At 38.9% G+C, this 23,128-nt stretch overlaps 1 protein-coding gene across 2 annotated transcripts; it reads right to left on the minus strand.

Annotated features, from left to right (window-relative positions):
* Nucleotides 1-1,974: 1,974 nt before the first annotated feature.
* apeh (acylaminoacyl-peptide hydrolase) lies at nucleotides 1,975-20,038 on the minus strand. Of its 2 annotated transcripts, none has more exons than XM_052605259.1 (23): nucleotides 19,902-20,038; nucleotides 19,493-19,622; nucleotides 17,297-17,423; nucleotides 16,997-17,084; nucleotides 16,258-16,333; nucleotides 15,176-15,267; nucleotides 15,024-15,095; nucleotides 14,425-14,562; nucleotides 12,356-12,447; nucleotides 12,224-12,264; nucleotides 10,756-10,877; nucleotides 10,413-10,473; nucleotides 10,174-10,271; nucleotides 9,353-9,404; nucleotides 9,178-9,266; nucleotides 8,422-8,560; nucleotides 7,102-7,185; nucleotides 6,917-6,997; nucleotides 4,642-4,730; nucleotides 4,237-4,427; nucleotides 2,809-2,911; nucleotides 2,600-2,706; nucleotides 1,975-2,517 (listed from the first exon to the last, which is right to left on the minus strand). In XM_052605259.1, the coding sequence occupies exons 1-23, from the start codon at nucleotides 19,962-19,964 to the stop codon at nucleotides 2,412-2,414; spliced, it is 2,241 nt and encodes a 746-aa protein (XP_052461219.1). In that variant the 5' UTR covers nucleotides 19,965-20,038; the 3' UTR covers nucleotides 1,975-2,411. The 2 variants fall into 2 exon arrangements, with proteins under 2 accessions (XP_052461219.1, XP_052461218.1); XM_052605258.1 differs by having other exon boundaries at nucleotides 15,024-15,098.
* Nucleotides 20,039-23,128: the final 3,090 nt, after the last annotated feature.

Here is a 23,128-nt window from a genome sequence, read left to right on the forward strand (position 1 = left end):
TAACAAACGGAAGTAGGAAACTGTTACAAATATAAACTAGGTAGATGCTGGCTAACAGGTTAAATATTTGAAATATTTGAAATGTGTCGGTGTGTTATGTGTAAACCAGGTTAAACAGGTGGGTCTTTAATCTAGATTTAAAGTGACAGAGTGTGTCTGCCTCCTAAACATTATTAGGTAAGTTATTCCAGAGTTTGGGACCTAGGTAAGAAAAGGACCTAATGCCGCAGTTGATTTAGATATTCGTGGAATTATCAAATTGTCAGAGTTCTGAAAACACAGCGGATAAGAAAGGCCTATAGTGCAATAATAGCACGTCCAAATACTGAGGTGCTAAACCATTCAGGGCTTTATAAGTAATAAGCAATATTTTAAAATCTATACGATGTTTGATAGGGAGCCAGTGCAGTGTTGACAGGACCGGGCTAATATGGTCATACTTCCTGGTTCTAGTAAGAACTCTTGCTGCTGCATTTTGGACTAGCTGTAGTTTGTTTACTAAGGGTGCAGAACAACCACCCAATAAAGCATTACAATAATCTAACATTGAGGTCATGAACGCATGAATTAACGTTTGTGCATTTGTCATGGTGAGAATAGGTCATAATTTAGATATATTTTTTAGATGAAAAAATGCAGTTTTACAAATGCTAGAAACGTGTCTTTCAAAGGAAAGATTGCGATCAAATAGCACACCTAGGTTCCTAGCTGATGACAAAGAATTGACAGAGCAACCATCAAGTCTTAGCATTCTAGGTTATTACAAGCAGAGTTTTTAGGCCCTATAATTAACACGTGTGTTTTTTCCAGAATTTAGCAGTAAGAAATTACTCCTCACACAGGTTTTTATATCGACTATGCATTCCGTTTTTTTTAATTGGTATGTTTCTCCGGGCCTCGAATACTTCCTGATGATATCTCCCAAGGGTAACATGTACAGTAAAGCGTGAAAAGTATCGGCCCTAGTACTGAGCCTTGAGGTACTCCATACTGTTATTGTGATCAATATGATACCTCTTCATTCACAGCAACAAATTGATGGTGGTCAGATACGTACGATTTAAACCATACTAATGCACTTCCATTAATGCCAGCAAAATCTTTTAGTCTATTCAAGAAAATGTTGTTGTCAATCATGTCGAATTAAGATTCGGATAGCATTAATAGAGAGATACACCCACGATCAGATGATAAGAGCAGATCATTTGTTACTCTAAGGAGAGCAGTCTCAGTACTATTATACGGTCTAAATCCTGACTGGAAATCCTCACATATACCATTTTTCTCTAAGAAGGAATATAATTGTGAGGATACCACCTTTTCTAGTATCTTGGACAGAAAAGGGAGATTTGAGATTGGTCTATAATTAACTAGTTCTTTGGGTGAAGTTGTGGTTTTTTTATGAGAGGCTTAATAACAGCCAGTTTGAAGGTTTTGGGGACATATCCTAACGGCAATGAGGAATTAATAATAGTCAGAAGAGGACCTATGACTTCTGGAAGCACCTCTTTTAGGAGTGTAGATGGAATAGGGTATAACATTTTGTTGGTTTAGATGATTAAACAAGTTTATACAGTTCTTCCTCTCCTATAGTATGGGAAAGCAAAGAAACTAAATAAAATGCTAGGTCTAAGTATTTATATTATCAACGTGTACCTTTTCATGGAAATGAAAGAAAATTCTTCATTAAGTTAGTCATTCACCCACACATACTTCTCCGTGTTCATAAAATGGATAGCACTGATAAAATGGAGGAATGGATAGCACTGGGCAGTCAGGGCTATAGCCCAAACTATATATTTTACCTCTCTTGCACTGAACCAGATTTGTTTGTTTGTTTGGTTTCCACTTTTATTTCATGATCATAGCATTTCAGTGACACAAGCTTCTGTTACTGCTCACGGTGATACTGATGTTCCAACAATACCACATCTTTCGCAATCAGTTTCAAATCAGCTTCACAGAAAGTTACTCTTCAGATATACAGAAAGTATTTTTATTGAAAAGAATACAGTAAGTAATTTAGTGCATATCCCAGAAAATAGCCATATTACAAAAAGCAGAAGACCATCGGAAAATCAAAGTAACTAGCTACACTGAACCGGTAACCAGTTTGGCACAAATATCATTTGTCAATATCTGAAAACTAAAACCATTACTGAATCTTTTCAGATGCCATTTAGTGTAAATTCCATTTCACTAAATATCACATTAATTTGTCTGTGAACTACTTCAAGTCGCATCACACAGAAACAGATTTTGATGAGTTTTCCCTTTGTGGTCTGAAGGAAAAGCACCAAGCTGATGCCTCGATATGACAACAACAAAGCTGATATTTATGAAAGAAATGCTAAAATCTCTTTAATACAGTGTGATAAAAGTTGGTTATGATTTATGAAGAGGAAGTGATATCACAGAGAAAGATGTTGGATGATCCAGAGAGCAGAGTTCATGAACCCATCCGATTCTGCGTCAACTTTGGACAAAGAGTGATTATTGCCTGGGTACCACAACAATCTGTGGACACACATACACCAATGAACCAATGATCCAGAGCAGAGGAATGTTTAGTGTAAAGTGTGAGGTCCACTGTACTTACCTCACTGGTACCTGCAATGCCTTCAGGGCTCTGTAGTATTCAATACCCTGCTTGCTGGGAACACGCTTGTCATCTTCCCCCAACATCAGAAGTACTGGGGTTTTTACCTGAGCAACAAACAACCATGTATATTACAAGCTAAGCAGTTAAGAAATTAAAAATAAAGGAACAGATACATGCATAAATGCATCAGAAAAGCATCTGCTCACCTTGCTGACATGTTTTATGGGTGACTTGTTTAACATCTGCTCCAGAATAGCAGGTTCAAGATGAATATCTGTGTTATATTCATATCCAGCTTCCACCAAACACCTGAACACACACACACACAAATCAAAAGGAAGAAGTTCTATATTAACCCATTTTTTGTAGGTTTTTTTCATATTACATCAAGAACACCCCTCAAAAAAGTATTACTGTATATATAAAAAAAAGTATTAATACATCATACTATACTGGGGTTTTTAGAGGATTTCTGTGCTCAAATTTAAGACTAGAGCAATGTCAATAGTAACATATTAAACTGTAAAATGACTGTAAAAAGCCTGATTTACAGTTCAGATGCACAGTTTCAAAAAAAGGTTTTATATAATGATACACTTCACAATTCGGCATGTAAACCATTTCTAGTAAAATGGAGTTAAATGTAGTGGTCGGCCTTTTGGAAATATCAGTATCAGCTGATAGGTTTTTCTGCTGGGCCATTGTGTTCGACGCAGGACTTTTATTTTTGATGGCACACCAGACTTTTATTTTGACGACTGAGAGCATTATTTTGACGACTGAGTGGTTCTACTAGGAACCTGTTTTTTGTGTGACTGTGCCATCTCTCCCAGTTCTACTGCAACAGAGGAGACTTGATTCAAACATCAAACCAACAGATGCAAAGACTAGAGCACTGGAAACTATAATATTTTATCTTATCCTTCCATCTTATTTTTGATGCAAGAGCTGGCATGAACTTGAGTGTGTGAGGCAATGTCAGCAATCTCCATTTAGCCTATTTAGGTGTGCAAAACCGTTCACTGTGCGGTGTAAACTAGTATTTAACTACAGACGTGTAGTGATGCAGCTAATGAATACATATACAAATATTGTATATATAAAATATTGATCTAAATAAGATTAACTATTTCAAAAGAGTTACCATCAGGTCTGTTAGGATTAGGAGTTGGTTAGCACAATAATTAGTGTATACAATTAAACAACTACATAATGCTTTAAAAATAATACTATACAGAATTGAATAGCAAGTGCTTTATGAACAAATAATATTAACTGCTAATACATAAATACATACAAAATATAATTTAAATTGTCGTTGTCGCCTACTGATATAATACATAGTTATGATTATCTTGTTTTACTACATTTATTTTAACCGTTTTGTTCCATAAAACCATGATTACTTGCTTCTGATATTTTATTGTAACAAATTACTATTGCCTCATTGCTTATATATAACATATCTAAGTAATATATAAGTCTATTGTTTTCTTTGTTTTGGCTTTGTTTTCACACAAAAAATAATCTGGTTACACAAATAATCATCAGAATAATCGAGCGATTTCTCGATGACTTAAATATTCGTTAGTGACCGGTCTAATATCCTGATATGAAGACTGATGTCACATTACCAGTCTGGGATGTCTGTGCTGCCGATCATGGAGGCCAGGTTTGTGACGGGGTTTCGGGCCACACACGCCTTGTAAAACTCAGGATATTGTCCAATCAGATGACAAGCCAGGAATCCGCCATGAGAGCCTCCAACCACAGCGATCTTCTGCTCGTCAAAGTCACCGTGCTTCAAAACACTGTCTACTGCCAACTGTTTGGAGGGAAACAAACAGTAGATTTATACTCATGTATGCAGTGTTGAAAGTAGAAATCACAAAACATAACTTCAGAAGAGCCTCCAACAACCAAATGCAATCTACTTCCAACTAACATATATTTGTAAATGTTTAAAATGCAGTGAACCGTTATAGATATTTGGTTACACTGATGATGGGAGCAGGAGCTCAGTAAACATTAGTGTTTACCTGCACGTCTTTTACATCCTGTGTACCGATGTTTCCTGGTAAGGAGAGGATGCTATCTTGACCAAAACCAAGTGAGCCTCTGTAGTTCACTGCAACAGGAAAACATGCAGAACATGACGTACTGTGTGGAGGGTTGAGAGAACCAGTCTGTTCTCATGAGAGCACCTGGACATCTGGTTTGGTGCTACCACTGCACTTTGTGTGACGCACTAAATAGAACTATAAAAAATAAAATAATAATCACAATGGTATTATTTTACCATTACCATTTGCCCATTCAAAACTATATGAGTGTCATGTCTTGGGTATTCTAGTAGATAGTCTTTGGAACTAACCAGTGCTGAAACAGGGTTTCATCATGACCCTTTAATAATCAAGAGTTTTTCACCATTCCTGGACGATTAGGCATTATACACAATGTTCTAGAAACAAAATTACATTATATCTCAAGGTTTTGTTTTGTAGACACACACACACACACACACACACATAAACTAACGCACACACACACACACACACACACACACATACATACACATATATATAAAAATCATTCATACATGCTTGCTCCCACATACCTAGACACACACCCACACACACACACACACACACACACACGCACACACGAGTTGTGAGATTGGACTTGTGATGTGATGTTTGTCCGGTGATTCTGTATTTGGCACATGTAAACATTGTCAGTCTTTACTTAATAAAAAACATTTAAAAGATGAAATAAAAAAAATATATATGTAAATCATTATATAACCTTTAATTTGTATAATTCAAATTAATAAATTCATTTAAGATTTTAAATAAAAAATAATAATTTTCATCAAAGAGACCTGAAATCAATGCTCCTTTTATTGTGGCCAGCCTAAGGCACACCTGAGCAATAATCATGCTGTCTAATCATCTTGATATGCCACATCTGTGAGGAGGATGGATTATCTCAGTGAAAGAGAATTGCTCACTAACACAGATTTAGACAGATTTGTGAACAATATTTGAGAGAAATAGGCCTTTTGTGTACATAGAAAAAGTCTAAGATCTTTGAGTTCAGCTCATGAAAAATTGGGGCAAAAACAAGAGTGTTGTGTTTATAATTTTGTTCAGTGAATATATATGTGCTGCAAAATAATCAAATTTGCGTAAAATTAGTTACCTTCATTTTCACATTCTACAATAACTTAAAAATAATAACTAACTTGTTGTAATTGGACAGAAGAAAGTGACTGAGCTACAGCAGTTTGAAGGCGATAGAGTCGACTTGAGCGAGGTTTTCTGAAGACTCCAAAGCAAAATCACCAAGCAATGCTGGATATTTAATTTCTTAATAATTACTATAATAATAACAATATAGTGGTTTATTTTGTCTTTGTTATTAAAGAGACATAACAGATTATGTTTATGTGCATCTCGCCAAGACACATTTCGCAACAATGTACTTCAATGATAATCATATTTTACTGGTTCAGACTTATGTACAGAATTCTCTATGAATGTTCATGAGACTCCTGTGCTTTGCAACAATATTGTGGTGACAAGCAGCAGTAGTCGTCCAGAAGTGAGCAGAGGAAAAGGTACTTCTCTCAGAAAACATACAAATAAAGATCATTTTAGAGGTTTAATTACCATTGGAAGCATTAGGACCACTAGAACAGGGCTTAATTAACTCATTTTTGCGAGAACCTCAGATTTTTCACTTCAATGGCCTGTAGCTCAAAATTAGACGGTGCACATTCACACTAATTTTGCCAGCACTGGTCACATTTGTGAACCTGGAGCATACAAGCAGTCTTAAGGCGCTGAGGTATATTTTTAGCAATAGCCAAAAAAAAAACAATGTATGGGGCAAAATAATACATTTTTCTTTTATGCCAAAAATCATTAAGATCATGTCCCATGAAGATATTTTGTATATTTCCTACCATAAATATATCAAAACGTAATTTTTGATTGTTAATATGCAATGCTAGGAATTCATTTGGACAACTTCAAATGCGAATGTCTCAGTATTTAGATTTTTTTGCTCCCTCAGATTGCACATTTTCAAATAGTTGCATCTCAGACAAATATTGTCTGATCTTAAAACAAACAATCAGTGGAAAGATTATTATTCAGCTTTCAGTGTAAATCTCTATTTCGAAAAGTGTACACTTAAGCCTGGTTTTGTGGTCCAGGGTCACACATTATTACACATTTGAAGTGAAAGGTTTTATCATGTGTCTGATGAACGGACTTGAGGTGTGTAGTGTAAACATGAACTGTTCCTCACCAAGCAGGACACCGAAGCCCATCTTACACAGAACTGATGTGGACAAGAACCACTCTGACACCAGCACTGAATGAGGGCCACCTGACAGACACACAGAGCCCAAACACAGATCAGCAAAACAACATACTGACGCCGAATGGATCAATACGGAGTTACTTTGTTATTAAGGATACTACAGAACAGACCGTGTGGCATGACAATGAGAGGTAGTTTGCTTCCTGCTGTCGTTTCCTTTGGTTTCAGTAGGATAGCATTAAAGTCCAAACCAGCTGATGAAGAACAGAGTTATTTGATTCTTTCATGCAAAGAGACAGAGCTAACACACACATACAAACACAACAGTTACAGTATCGTGTATTTGACCACATGTAGAGCATTCAAAGAGTGCGGATATTTAATCTAACAGCACTAGGAGCTTTGATGGAACAACTTTATTTGGAGACATTTAAGTTCACACAATCACATACAGGCATGTGGAAATGTTACGACACCCTATTGAATTCCATGGTTTTCTGTATCAGCCCCCCCAAAAAAAGTAAACACAACTGCTCCCCGGGCACCGCAGCATAAATGATGAACACTGCTCCGAGTGTGTGTTCACAGTGTGTGTGTGTTATAATAAGTTAAATGCAGGGTCACCATACTTTGCTGGATGTCACGTCACTTTCACTTATACATATATGTAACACCCTTACTGTTAACATAGGAATTAAGAGGGTAAGCAACAGTCAGGCTTTGATTAAGTGACCATCAGCAAGTGTGAGCAGCTCTATAAAAGCAGAAGTGTTGGCAGTTTGCTGGTCTAAGCCTTCATCGTGTGTGTTAAAGACATCAGCAATCAACAGGCGATTGTTGCTGCCATCAATCTGAGAAGAGTACCAAGAGCTTTTCCAAACAATCTGAAGAGCATCATTCCACAGTGAGGAGGCTTATTCACACTCAAGACAGACACCAATCTGTCTGAGCTGGCCATAAAGAAATCCCACGAACCTCAATAAACCTGAGCAACAAAATAAAGAGTGAGCCCAAGCTCCTCCAGAACGATGTGAGACACTGATAAAGTCATACAGAAAAAGATTACTTCAAGTTATATCTGCACTTCACGGCAACTGAATCATAGGGTGTCCTTAGTTTGTCATACATATGTTCCTGTGGCTCGGTGGTACAGCATTACATTAACAGCGCGAGGTTGTGGGTTCGATTCCCAGGGAACACGCGTTAGGTGAAAACTGCCTGAATGCAGTGTAAGTCACTTTGGATAAAAGCGTCTGCTATATGTATACATTTTATTTATCATTTATTTTATTTAAACATGGCTTTTCAATCTTGGCTTCATTAATGACACAGTGTGATGTTATTCATCTTAGGTTTTATTTCTACGTTTTAACACCTGCCAAAGATCAGATCCTTGTTTGTTTTTATGTCCTGATACAGAAAACCATGGGTTTCAACAGGGTGTCCTAACTTTTCCACATCTGGTGTATGCACAGTCAGTCAGATCTTACGGTACTGGCTGTTGTCCTCCTCAGGTGGAGGGCTGAAGTTTAAAGTCTGCCAGCTGATATCCGCCTGAGGTTGAGTCTCCTCCAGCGTGACCCATGACACCTTGCTTTCAGAACCCTTCTCTGGCAGGAAACCCACCCGCTGCAGATCACATCATCTCATTAGAGAAGCTGCTCCTGGAGGTGCAGCTCCAAGTCCAAACAGCTCACATTTGCCTGGAGTTTTTCAGTCAGTCTTAAGAATTAAAGAATAGAACTGCTTTCTTGTAAATCTATTCATATTTAACTTTACTTATGCTGTCAAAGTCAAGATTACTTTTAATATGGCAGTCCAAAGTACTGCAAGCTCTCTCTTCAACTTTACAACTAAAATGAGAATCAACATAGTGACAAACGTTTCCTCTCACGAGCGGTCACAAATGTGTGCTTGAGGTTGGAAGTTTAAAGCTAAAAGGCATCTATCCGCAGTGTCTTCTGGGATTTCTAACATCCAGATAGTTTTACCCGTCCTCTGCACGTGTGTGTGAGAGATGGAGCTGAACAAGAACACACACACTGAGACAGGGATCCTGAAGACCTTGATGAGCTGGGTCAGGTGTGTTTAATGAGGACTGGAGCTGACACCCGTGGCTTACGGTTATTCATTGTTTTAGCATCGTGTCGGGTCCTTATGAAGCAATGTTTACTTTCAAATCAAATGTAATTCATCTTTAACGAGTAGAGTAAAATGAGAGATATGGAGAATGTGTGTGAGAATACCAGGTCTGGAGGGCAGTTTGGTGAAGAGCAGCTGACCACCATCAGATCTCTGTGAATATTGAGCAAGCTCCAGCTCCCCTCCTCTGACTCTGGAGCAGCACAGAGCACAGACAGATTACAGTACAGTACAGTAAAGTACAGTAATGCGTTATATAAGAGAGTGCGCTCTACATACGGGAGGTGAGAGACGTGACTTCTCCAGTAGAAGTATCAACCACCAACAGATCCTGGAACACAGGAGCGACAGAAACGGATTGAATGATAGTTCAGATACAGATGAACGAACATACTCTCAACCCAAAACAGACTCAGTTAGCAGCTATGACACAGAAGGGGATTTGTTTTTCTTTATTTTTATATGTCAAGGAATAAAGAAATCATTATCTTAAGCAGTTTTACAAAGACCTTATAAAAATCCTAATTTGTCCGTACCTGATTAGTTTTTAGGATTCTGTGAATTAATTAATTAATTCTGTTTTAATGTTTTTCGTGCAGTATAAGCAAAATATTGCAATCGTGAATCTTGGTATATGCTATCACACTGCCAACAGAGGTAACTGACCGAACACAAAATATATTTCTGTATGTAATTACACAGTAAAATATTACATGGGATCTGGGATAATTAGAAGAAACTGTAAAATGCAGTATAAATGTTTGATTCATTTCACATTCATTGTATTTTACTTTCTCTGCCGTCTTCATGTTTTAATGTGTATTTGATTAAATGTAATGAGAACCATCACTCGGCGTGGCGTGCATCGTCTACGCTGGGAGAAGTGTTAGTTAGTGCAGCCGGCGTCGTGTGTGTGTGATGCTGAACCAAAAGAAACCCTTATACCTTAGTAAAAGGCTTTGCTTCATTTTATAGGCCTTGTGCCACGTGTTACGATTAGAAGTCTTTATCACTTTGTGCAAGTATATATTACAAGCTGTGTGTCAATGGAAACCGTGATCATGAATGCAGCTGCAAGTATGAGAGAGGTGTTACAGTACCTTTCGGCATCTCTGAGCACAGGACAGAAGCACACGCTGACTGTCAGCTGACCAGCAGCGGGGAGAAAGCATTGAGCTGTAGATCCCACTGAAACCATCTGACACACACAGAGTTAACAAACACACAAATACATTAAACTGGTCAGAGAGCTTCATCTGAATAACACGTTTTCTGAACTTTTATCATTTCTTTACCAACCAATAAATGAATGAAGAATAGTTTGACTGCATGCACATACCCGGTCTGGCTCTCTGCACCACATCAACCACAACACTTGTCTGCTTGGTGTACCAGTCATACTGCAACCAAACCACAGCTCCATTAAAGTTACCCACATTTGATCACTCAGACTATAAACACCCCCTGCCCCGAGAACCTGAAGCTGCTTCTGAATCAGTCACCTGTTCACTCATTTATTAGTCCTAATATAGTGTGTGGGCAATGCAATAATTGGGCTGAATGGGCTTTGCACTAAATACGTTTTGAATGAGGAATCTTCTTGGTAATTATTAAAATATTAAATAAATGAATTCTAAACTTACTGCGATTCTTTAAGAATTGAACGCACAGAGAATACACACCATACAGAGACGGTTGCACTGCTGGTGTGGACCGAAGACACCACACTCCATATAAACGACACGGCAGTGGTCAGGACTCAGCCGAGGAGAGCAGACAGCACTGGAGCTAGATGATAACTGTTCTGAGGAGAAAGATAACTTTCAGGACATTCTGAAACATATAACGATGGTGAGGAAAACAGGAAGCACCTGCTTTAAAGAGGTTCTGATAATTCATAGAAAATTCTTAGCTTAACAAGACCTAATGGGAACTTCATGAACCCAAATATTCAGATGTGTGCATTGCTTCTGCGGAGGACAAGGACTGTTTCCTGTGAGAGTAGTCCACAATGTCGGTGTCTGTTTCTATAAAGTGGGGCAGTTCTAACTCTGCAAGTTCAGTCTGGCTTCTGACTCACAGTCTGTAAGTATGTTTTCATCTGTAAAGGATTTGTCACTGATGATTCAAACATGAGTTTTGAGCAATGTAGAGAAGAGCTGTGTTAGTAGTTTCTCCAATCACAAATGCAGACATGCTTTTATGTTTAAGCAGCGAAAAACACAACAGAACACGTAAAAAGACAGTATAAGTTATTATAATCAGTAATTATGTCCCCACTGGATGCAATGAATGCCTCATTTGTAATGGTTTTATTGGTTTTGTCTTCTCGCACCAGGAGACAACATCAGTTTGTTGAGGGGCGTAACATTTCTGTCACATGCTTGAGGCATTCAGCCAATCACAACGCACTGGATAGCTGGCCAATCAGAGCACAACTCGCTTTTCAGAACGATGAGCTTTGTAAAAATTATCATGTTTCAGAAGGTGGGCCATAGAGGAAAACAATAATGTACATTATGTGGAAAATAATTGTTTTTTTTTTTTTTACCTTAAACCACAGAAACTTTATTACACCAAATACACAAAATAATGTTATTTTTAGCAACATCACATGACCCCTTTAAATCATTCCATGTGCCTCTGAACAGCATTAAACTGTGTAAATGCAGTGTTTCCTCTGCATTGCAAAGATGAATTATGTGGATAGAGATTTATTTTGCTTGGTAACAGCCCAAATGTCTTCTTATTCTAACTGACTGATTAAACTTAGGAATCTGACTCAAAAGATGATGCAGACTTTCAAACTGGATGCTACCTGTGAGTCAGTGAATCTGTTCTCAAGGTAATGGGGCTGAAATACCTGCTCAAGAGAAACCCCTTCCTCGCAAAATGAAGAATATCTTAAGAGATCATCCTTGCCTTACTCCCATAGTGACATACTTTTGTGACATGCATTTTAAAGTGACATCAATGAGAGCCAACCCTGAAAAAGCTCTTTGCAGATCTTTTAGGACTCACAGGTCATAATAAAGCTATGTGCTACAAAGGTACTGTGTGTTCCTCTCTTGTCACATGATAATTACACAGGAGCATGTTCTGTACAGAATGGTTTGAGATGGAAAAATGCACCAGAAATGCACAGCTTACCACATTTTCCACTAGCCAGATCCACATAAAACAGAGACGACCTGCAGAAATGACACTGCTGTTAGTATGCTGGCACACTTTGTGCATTTAAACAACTGAAAAACCATCAGACAGACATTTCCCATCACTCACCTTCTGTTGGCGCAGTATTTGAGCCCCAGTCTGAATGGCTCGTGCCACCACCCCACAAACACAAGCCCTGTGTCATTGGGAGACCAGAATGCCTGCGGACGAGAGTTTGGTTTACATTCATCTTGCATTGATATTTAAGAAGAACAATAACTTTGAGCTTACAATAAAGAGTCTGTTTCAATCTAAATGGGTTTTAGCAGTTTAACAAATATATGTATATTTTATCTGCATAAAAACAATAAAAAAAAAACAACTAATAATAATTTGAGATTAAAACCGTGCAAAACATCTATTTGTGGTGTTTAAACTGCATTGTTCTTTTCATTAAGGTAGTTCTGATGTTTGGGGTCATTCTGTTGCCAAACCAAGGCTTTTGGTTCAACTCTGAATCCAGTAAGTTGCAGATCATCATCACTGTTTCTCTGTTTGACAGCTGCTGTCACATACTGGAAAAATCATCCGTTTGCTTACTCAACACAATATAAACATTGTGCATGAAATAGTTCATTTCTATTTTAATTTTCAAATCTATTATTTAAAATCAAAATATATATATATACACACACTTTTATTTATTTATTTATTGGCAATGTTAACTGCCAATAACTATGAGTAACTAAACCCTAAACCAACTTTTTTTAGTTAATGACCTGTAAGAATGGGGCTTTATTAATGCTGTTCATTGATTCGAGTAACTTTTTGGACATTTGAGTATAAAGTGTTTTAATTCTACAATATATGGTGTATAAACGTCTGAGTGCTGCCCTCTTCAGGTTGCACGGTGGCTACTGCAGGTGATTTTTCGTATTGGATGTTGCGGTGGCAGGTGACGCAAGCAGTTTCCAGCTCACCACGCCCCTCTGTACGAGCTTTCCTTGGTTGATCTTGTTTGTGTAGGGAGTCAGGTGTAGGGATTGCGAGTAATGAAAACGACCAGGATAGACTATTATAGCATCTATTTAGCATAGCATTTATATAGTTATTTATATTATTTCATGTAACCTATGTAGTTAATTAGCATAGTTGTTAGTGTAACGTTATCATTGTTAGAAGCATAGTTAGTTAGTAGCATAGTATTGCATCAGTTAGCATAGCTTCAAGTTGGTGTAGATGTATCTGTATTTAGTACAGTGCTCAGGATGGTACGGAGGTGTAGTGTTGCTGGTTGTGACAGCGCTGCTGGACTGCATAGTTTACCAGCAGACTTTACAATTAGGCGCCAGTGGTTGCATGCACTTAGCCTGGAAGACCGTGAGTTCCCGCCTAGAGCTGGAGTGTCCAAACTGCGTTTTACACGGGATTGCTTCTCCAACGCAATGGAGGTGGAGATGGGCTTCTCCACACAGCTCACGCTGAAAAGCGTCGCGATGCGGGAGTTAAGACCACAGTGATATGAACAGACACCTCGACATCCTCCACTTCAGGTGAAGGTAGGTGAGAAAAGTTCTCTACTTCAAATGAACGCTCTGTTGCAAAGCTACTTGGGTCATCACAGTCACTCTCCATTTGAGCATCTCTGACAGCAGCTGTCAATCAATCCGTCACTGCGGGTTCACGCCCACCAGCTCAGCCCCGCCCTCGGTTCGTCCCCTCTACCTCCGCTGTGCTCCTCCCACTTTTCAGCATTTTTCAAATAGTGTCAGTGGGTGGAGTCAGGCTCTGGGTTTAGTTACCCTTTAAAGGTTAGTGGGCAGGCTGTCAGTTAATAAAGTGATTAGTTGCTTCCTCACAAAGGTCAGTGTACCTAAAGCCTCTCCTTCAATGACATCCATAAAAAAAATAATAATAAATGACCCACTGTCATTATCAAGGCATCTAATAATGATAATGAAAGTCCTTACACCCCATCATATTGACAGAACATGTCTCTCATTTACAGCAATTTAGAGACAAAACACCACCGCATATTGTAATGCACACACATCCTGCTGAACATGAGTGCTGTTGTTTCAGGGATTATGATTTTTTTCTCCTGTCAGCCTTAATATCGAGATGTCAACACTCATTACAGGTGAAACCAATATCACGTTCAGTAAAGCTGAACCCGAACACAAGCGCAGAGGGTGTACCTGTCCTGGCGAGATGTTCGCGGGGATTCCTTCCAGAACAGTGATGTTACTGCCTTCGATGTCCAGCACACAGAGCACTGGGCTGCTTTTATTCACCAGAGCTTCACCCCAGTCCTCATAGTACTCAAACTGCTGACCCTGCCCCACACACACACACACACACACACAGACACACACACACACACAGTCATTCCCAGCACCAATCAAACTGAAATGATTAGAGAAGACGACTCATCTTCATCTGACCCTGGAGCACAAAACCAGTCATAAGGGTCAATATACGCTTTCCATTGATGATGTTTGGTTTGTTAGGATAGGACTATTGTCAATCAAAATATTGAGGAAATTTACTTTAAAAGTTGTCCAAATGAAGTTCTTAATGTATATTACTAATCAGAAATGAAGGTTTGATATATTTACAGTAGGAAATTTACGAAATATCTTGATGGAACATGATCTTTACTTAATATCCTCATGATTTTTGGCATAACAGAAAAATCAATGATATTGTCCCATACACTGTTTTTTTGGCTGTTGTTTAACATATCCCCCATGACTGGTTTTGTGCTCCAGGGTCACATATGATGGCAGACTTGTACCAGGACGGTCTCCTCCTTCTTGTCGGTCTTGATGGTGTCCTCTTCGTCAGTGAGGAGACCCGTCTCAGGCCCCTGCTGTTTAACAGAACATGAGGTCAGATCCAGAATCAAAGAAAGCATGTGTGCTCTGTGTGATCATCTGTGCTTGTGACCTGGAAGTATGACTCTGTCTTGGGTCGTTTCTTCTCAGCTACATACAGGAGGTGAGTCTCTGAATGAGACCAGATCAAGCAGCCGAACTGATCTGAGAACAGAGAACACAAGCGCTGACGATCAGACTGAGAATAAGATTGATTTCACTGCATAATACGCTTACATTAACACACAAAACATGACTTCAGGACACAAGTTACACAAATGAAAGAGTTTTCCAGTTTCTTGACCTGAAGGTGGCACTGTAAACACATTCAGACAGTAATGGAGCCAAACACTGTCGACCAGTTTCATTTAAACAGACCCCAGCATGATCCAGACACAGCCTCCATTCATGTTTGGGTTCGACATTCATATTTACCTCATAGTTGTAGAGAAAAATAAAATAAAATAAAAATATTATATATATATATATATATATATATCTTGCTCAGTTCAGCACTGTGGTTGTGGCCTTTTTTTTTTTTTTGCAAAAACTTTGTAAGATAAAATAACTAGAAATGTATTTGAAAAACTAAAACCATGATAAAGACACAAATAAGAACCTAAAAAAAGTATTACAGACTACAACTTGGTCATGTTCACCCAATATGCAGAAAGAAAAAAAAAGGTTCTTCATAGACTTACATAGACTTTAATAATGACCACACACTATAAAAAGGCCTTTATGATGCCTGGCATCAACTAACACAAGATAAGCAGCTCAGGGGAAGCGGCCGTTTAAAAAAGCATGTTTTGTTTCTCCTTGTTCATATTGTATCACACTCCATATGTCGTTATCAGTAATGGTAACGGTGTGCTGATATATGTCGGCTGATCTGATGGGTGAATGCACACATGCAAGGCTCCTCATGAATAAATTAGAGTCGTGCAGTAGTTAGAAAAACACAGAAGCAGATGTGAAGTAAGCGTCTGTAATGGACCAGAGCCATGATGTACAGCAGGTGCTCCTGTTGATGGCCACAACACAGACAGAGCTGTAAAAGCTGAGAGGAAAGCCTTCTGTGCTCATCTACAGAGATCGCAGCAGTATTTAGTCGCTCTGGAGCCTGATACGCTGGGTGTGAGTGTTTCCTCTTACCATCTTCATACACTTTGCCGTGTTTGTTGAGAGTCGTCAGATTCAGACACTTCAGCTTCCTGTTCTTGTGCCAGATCTAGACAGACACAGAGAGAGCGAACACTAAAAGACAAATCATCCTGAACCGGTCACTTCATAGACAGAAATAATATTACTAATCTTCATTTACAATCTTATTAAGATATGTACGTTTTCCTTTTTCAGCTACGCACCCAACAGAAGGCCTTGCTGATGTGTGATTAAAGATTATGAAGTATTTTAACCATTTCAGTTCATTTATATTTGAAATATCAATAAGGTGTGTACTGAATTTGATCTTTTAACATCGCCGTTTTAAAGTGTTTTCACATTAAACGTTTTATAATGTCCTGCTGTTTTAAGTGATGGAAATATTATTTAAATATATTGCAGCGGGTGCTTTATATGGATTGCTCATGGCCAAAACTTGCATTTTGTTCACATATCTTTGTTTTATTCTATTGAGAGATGATCTAAATACTTCTGGATTGGAACAGACCGAACATTGACCGCCTTGTGCTGCAGTTCTGTGGATGTTTTGTCCACCAGGTCACGTGACTGAAAACGATCAACAGAAGAATGTGCTGGAGCTATGACACTGGGACTGATGCACATACCCTACACTGACTTCACTGACACAGCCAAAATATATCTATAGAGCGGATCATTTCAAAGTCAAGTGAATATTTAGTATTCGCAGCAGAGATGGCATGGATCTGACCTCCAGGAGCTGCTTGTCTTCTCCTTTAATGGTGCTCTCTCTCAGCACAGCCTTCATGTCTCCGGACGGAGAGTCCACACTGAGCAGCCTGAACACAGAGCCAGGGGAAGCACTCGGTGAACAATGAAAGATTCGATGACATGTGCTCATGTGGATCCAAACCCGTACGGGAAAACCCCTCTGAAACATTCATCAGAACACTGTTGTGCTCCACACAGGAAACAGGTCTTACAGGTTTAGAGCCACATGACTGGAGTAAATGCTCTTTCTCTGATCACATATGAGTAAAGGTGGACCTACTCTCCCTTGATTTCGGTGCAGTTTCCTGAGGGTCCGGAGTAGACCACTGATGTGTCATCATGAAACACAATGTACTGACGACAAAACTTCACATTTTCATTCCTCTCCAAATCCCGCTGAGTCCACTCTGAAAGACAGAAACTCACCTGTCAGAGATGATTCATAACATGCGTTTATGAATTACAAAATAAACCTGAACCTTATAAGACTCTGAACTGCTCAATGTGGACTCGACATTAAGCTCTGACATCTGTTGGCCCTTTGGAAAAAAAGTTACTGGTTACTTGTTTTTTGGCATAAATGTAATTTACTCTGAAGCAATGGTCTCATCAGTGCTCTTCTATGTATTACTTTAATCAGCATATTTGTGATATTTGTCTTAAATTGATTGCTGTTACACTTTTTAAACTTTATGAAGGACAATATTTTCCTAATCTGATTAAATGCACACATCACCATTTACGTCAAATTCGTAAATTTGATCAATGTATTAAGTTAGGATAATAAGCCACGATATGGTTGTTCAGCAAACTCCATCTGTCCCCAGCAGAGGAAACACAGAAGCTGTAGCGGTTCAATAAAGAGAAGAGGTGCTATAAATTCATTTACTACAAATTGCAGATAAATAAATAATTTTATTAGATAAATGTTTTTTTTTAAACATACAAATATGAAATGTTGTAAAAATGCAATGATACTTTATATGATATTAAACCACCAGTAGTCAAGTCACTGTTTTAATGAGTGAATCATTGATTCAACTGATTCGTTCAAACGGCTGACTCATTCAAGTGTCTTTATGAATGACTCACTGAATCACTGACTCGTTCAGACATGCTGAATCATTCAGAAAGAGAAGTGTTGCTCGCAGATGCACTGCTGCGGCGGCTTTGCTTAGAGCTGTTTTTGTTAGTGAAATAGAGCAAAAACAATCAATAATGTGTCTAGAATATAAGTCAGTTAATATTCTTTGTTTATTTACCATAAAGTTGTACAAAATAAATATCACATTTGCAGTCGTGTTGAAAGTCGGGACTCTTGGTCATGTGATGTTATATATGAGACTTATTCTCTTTCACATTTGTCCCGGGCAAGCATTAACGTTGAGCTCAGTAAGTTATCCAAAACATTAGCATTACTAATTCTTGAAAGCTGCTTTGAAACAATGTGTTTTGAAAAAAAAAAAAAAGTTCTTTGCTGGTATGCTACACACAGCATGTTTGCTGGATAAACAATGCTTTATCAGATACTTCACAAATAAACCACTTTAAGATGTCTGAGGAGATCTTACAAAGATTAACGCTTCCACTGAATCAGACAAGAGTTCTGTCTGACTTGTGTATTACTGGTGCATCAGGGCAACACAAAGATGAAACCGAGCAGTAACTCAATCATATCTTGAAAACACGGAAGTAGAGGTCAGTTCTTAAATCAAGTTCTTGGGATAATTCAGTTGAAATATCCAGTTTAGAGGAAAGCGTCTGCAGCAGTTAGGTCTGCAGGTGGAGCGTGTTCACTCTGTGTGTACTCTAATAAACTCCATGTTTCCATATCTTTAGTGCTATCTGCCATTTCAATGATCCTGAAGTCTCTTCTGTTTGGCAGAGCTGCTGCACCATTTACTATCCATTCAGTTTCTTCTTCTTTTGTTCAATGAGCGGTTACATACTGCATATCGCCACCTAATCGAGGGTTGTGCAATCATTTGTTATTTCTTTAATCTTTTAATCTCTGAGAAGAAGACTGATACTGCTTGCTTGATGCTAATTATATAATGCAAAATATCACATATGTCCTTTTATTATAGAAATATAGAAAACAAATTGCAATAAATATATTAGAATAAAATGAACATTATCTTGTTATAATAGTGTTTTTATCGATAACTTAAATATGACAATAAACATAATATTACCTTCTATATTACTTATAATAGTGCTGTACAGGCCTACTTAACATATTAAACGTCTCTTCTGTGGAGTGTAAACACACGTCTGAGGAAAGTGTGACCCTGGATGACACACACATCAACAGGCCCCTAATCTGTCTCTGCTCAAGAGCAAGAACTAAAAGCTCAGACCCATGGAGGTGTTTACATTATGGTGGATGGTTTAAATCTGATCAGTTTTAACTGTTCAAATGAGTTTGATCTGTGTCTTTCAGTAGTTCGTTTGGTGTTTCAGTGATGATAATGACCTGTATAAACATTGCAGTATTGTCCGCCGAAGCGTGATGTGATCACCGGTCCCACATCAGCGCGACACAACGCCGGGAACCGACACTGATCCCGGTACAACTGAGCGATCTCCGCCGCCTCCCGGAGAACCTGAAACACCGCAGAGTAATATACATTACATTACTCACAGCCAGACACGAGAACATACACTGAGTACAGCAATCACAGAATAAAGCAGCCACAGCATGTACGTGTTTAACGTTAAACTGATTATCTGCCTTTCAGCATGTGACGCGGAAGTTGTCTGAAAAACACAGAGCTGCTTTTCAGCTGCTGGGGCTGAACAATCTGCGTTCTGTTGCAATATACAAAGTCAAATACACATGTAAGGAGCTTGTTCTAAATCATATTTTTATCATTTGACTGTACCTTTGAGGCCATGACAGCACAGCGTGAAATAAGTCGGTGGAAAGGAATCCTGAAACTGAACATTCATGCACTGAGGGGGCGGAGCACAACTCCACTGCCGTGCTCTATCATTGGTCAGATGTGATGACGTGCGAGTTCTTCTTCTTCTTCCTCTTCTTTTTTTTAATGGCGGTTGCCATCCGATGCATTACCGCCCCCTTCTGTTCTGGAGTGAGGACCAGTAAGTAAATTCAAAATCTATTTCTATAAATTAGTGATTGAGGGGGAGAAGGGATAAAAAAATAAAAATAAATAAAAATTACATAAAAAAAAAAAAAAATTATATAAAAGCCAAATAAATAAAAAACAGGGTGTAGATTATTGTTAACATGTGTCGCGCTCCTGGAGGCAGGGTGTAGATTTATGTAAACATGTTGGCTGCTGGAGGTGGGGTGTAGATTAATGTAAACGTGTTGGCTGCTGAAGCCGGGGTGTAGATTAATGTAAACATGTCGCGCTGCTGGAAGCGGGGTTTAGATTAATGTAAACATGTCGCGTTGCTGGAGGTGGGGTGTAGATTAATGTAAACATGTGTTGTGCTGCTGGAAGCGGGGTGTAGATTAATGTAAACATGTTGCGCTGCTGGAGGCGGGGTGGAGATTAATGTAAAGTGTTGCGCTGCTGGAGGCGGGGTTTAGATTAATGTAAACATGTTGCGCTGCTGGAGGCGGGGTGGAGATTAATGTAAAGTGTTGCGCTGCTGGAGGCAGGGTGTAGATTAATGTAAACATGTCGCATTGCTGGAGGTGGTGTGTAGATTAATGTAAACATGTGTTGTGCTGTTGGAGGCGGGGTGTAGATTAATGTAAACGTGCGTCGTGCTGCTGGAGGTGGTGTGTAGATTAATGTAAACATGTGTTGTGCTGTTGGAGGCGGGGTGTAGATTAATATGAACATGTGTCGCGCTGCTGGAGGCGGGGTGAATATTCATGTAAATGTGTCGCGCTGCTGGAGGCGGTGTAACAGAAATGAGTTGAACCAGACAAATTAAAGAGTCTATCAAAGTGGTGTTTGAAACACGGAGCCGAATTCCTCAGGAAGTCATAAATCAGTTCTAGTGCCACAAGAACCAAGCAGATTACCAACCAACTTGTTCACACAACAGCTTTCAACATTAACACCACTAGAACAATTATTGACAATTTTAATTTGAAGAAGAGATTGTCAAATTTGTTGTTCATAATTGAAATGCAATGCTGGACATCACATGGAAACCTATGAGTTAAACACTTCCATTGACTTCCCCCACCCAGCAGAACCAGACTGAAATTCCTAAGGGGGGAAGGGCTTTAAACCTCTGTCTTCACAGAAAAGTCTTTGTCATGAGAATGGCAAAGAAACTGCTTTTTGTACATGTATATGGACCAGAATGAACTAAAAAGACTTATAAATGAATCAGTCCATCGCTTCACTCCATATTCATTTATGTGTAACCCACACATTTGACTATCATGTTTTAATCACTTATTGTGTCTGTTTTTTTTATAACTATGGCATAGCTTAACGATTCGTAATTATGTTTGGTATGTCTGTGATCCAATCTGCTTGCTTGAATTAGTTCAGACAATAATTTATTTGTCCCATGTATCATATTCGTGTTATAGGAATCATGTCCAAAATTAGACACTGCCAGAGCAGGAAAATTCGGACCACATGCTTGGTAAGATAAAATATAATTTATGATACCCCCGAGCCAAGACAATATCTGATTGGTCAAGACAACATTTGAGGTGTGGCCAACAGGCCGGTTTAAATACTTAGGACACCATAAAATCTTTGCTTTTAGTCTCTAGCAGTGCTTCTGCTATCAGCCATGTCTGCTTGTAGTTTGCTTTTAGTCTCTAGCTATGCTGCTATTAGCCATGTCTGCTTTTAGCTTTTAGTTCTAGCCTTCCTTGTGCTATCAGTCATGCCTGCTCTTAGCTTTTAGCTTGTAGCTTTGCTACCTAGCTTTATCTTCTCTAGCCATGCTGTTTAGTCATCAATGTTTGAGCGCGGTTCCTGCGTGCTTCAGCCTGCACACCTGCTGCTACTTAGCCACGATGAGAAGGAACACAACCTAGTCTCGTCAAACTTTATTTCTTTTCTTTTCCGTTTGAGAGTTTCGTGTTCTGAGTTAAGTTTTGTAACGTCGAGTCTCCGACGCCTGACCTCGGATGCCCGTTCAACTCCGACCAGCCCACACGACTCTGCACTTTCAGCCAACGCCCAACAACCACAGGCTTCCCAAGACGTCACTTCAGCCACTACTGAACTTCCAGCCAATCAACGACCTCGGATAGCCCTTTCACCGAGGCTCCTTCTTCACAGGAGATGCAAGTAACTTTAACTCCAGACTGTGACATTTACTGGTGTATCTAATATAATTTTAACCTCATTGAGGAACTCAATGCAAGGGCTAATTACGTGATTGATGGTTGTTCATGTCTATGCAATTTAACGTATTGCTGTAAACTTGGGATTCCATATTTCCATTCTCTTAAACTCATCTTTTCCTAACTTTCGATCTTCCGGCAACTTGTATGAATGTGTGAGTGCATGCGTTTATGTGTTAGATTAGTTTATATGTCTTAGATTTATTTAATAAAGCCTTATTCATATTGAAAAGAGAAGTATCTTGTGTTTTGTGCTTACAAGTTAATGTCTTAAACTGCCGATCTTGTTACTGTGCTAATTGATAGTGTTTCACTATAGTTTGGATATTAGTATCCAGCGCAGATTTGATGTTAAACGGCTCGTTCACTGAATCGCAGGGCGTCTCAGTGACCAGCCGTGAAACAGTGATTCTGTTCAAATTCCCTTTGAAATCTTAAATGATTCCCTTTGAGCTAAATTGACCTTTTTCCGTTACAGCGGGGTGTAGATTAATGTAAACATGTCGCGCTGCTGGAGGCGGGGGTGTAGATTAATGTAAACGTGTGTCGTGCTGCTGGAGGTGGGGTGTAGATTAATTTTAACGTGTTGCGCTGCTGGAGGCGGGCTGTAGATTAATGTAAACGTGCCGCGTTTCTCGCGCATTTCTCCTAAACACAACAACAATGAAATGAAGAAGTGTAGGCAATCTAGGTGTGAGACGGGAACCAATGGTCACAATATTATAGACAATAGAATAATTATTAGCAGCAGTTTTCAATACAAAAGAATCATTCCATTTCCATAATCAGTCCTTTATGGGTGTTAATTGCTCA

The sequence above is a fragment of the Carassius gibelio genome, chromosome A8 (genome assembly GCF_023724105.1).
Source record: "Carassius gibelio isolate Cgi1373 ecotype wild population from Czech Republic chromosome A8, carGib1.2-hapl.c, whole genome shotgun sequence".
Classification (NCBI taxonomy): Eukaryota; Metazoa; Chordata; class Actinopteri; order Cypriniformes; family Cyprinidae; genus Carassius; species Carassius gibelio.

Excerpts from the sequence above, each read along its gene's own strand:
- apeh (XM_052605258.1), bottom strand. The coding sequence starts at position 19,964 with ATGTTCAGTTTCAGGATTCCTTTCCACCGACTTATTTCACGCTGTGCT. Across the intron at positions 14,563-15,023 it reads AGAAGGAGGAGACCGTCCTG|GGTCAGCAGTTTGAGTACTA; the intron begins GTACAAGTCTGC and ends TGTGTGGGGCAG. Across the intron at positions 10,878-12,223 it reads TCTGGCTAGTGGAAAATGTG|AACAGTTATCATCTAGCTCC; the intron begins GTAAGCTGTGCA and ends CTTTCTCCTCAG.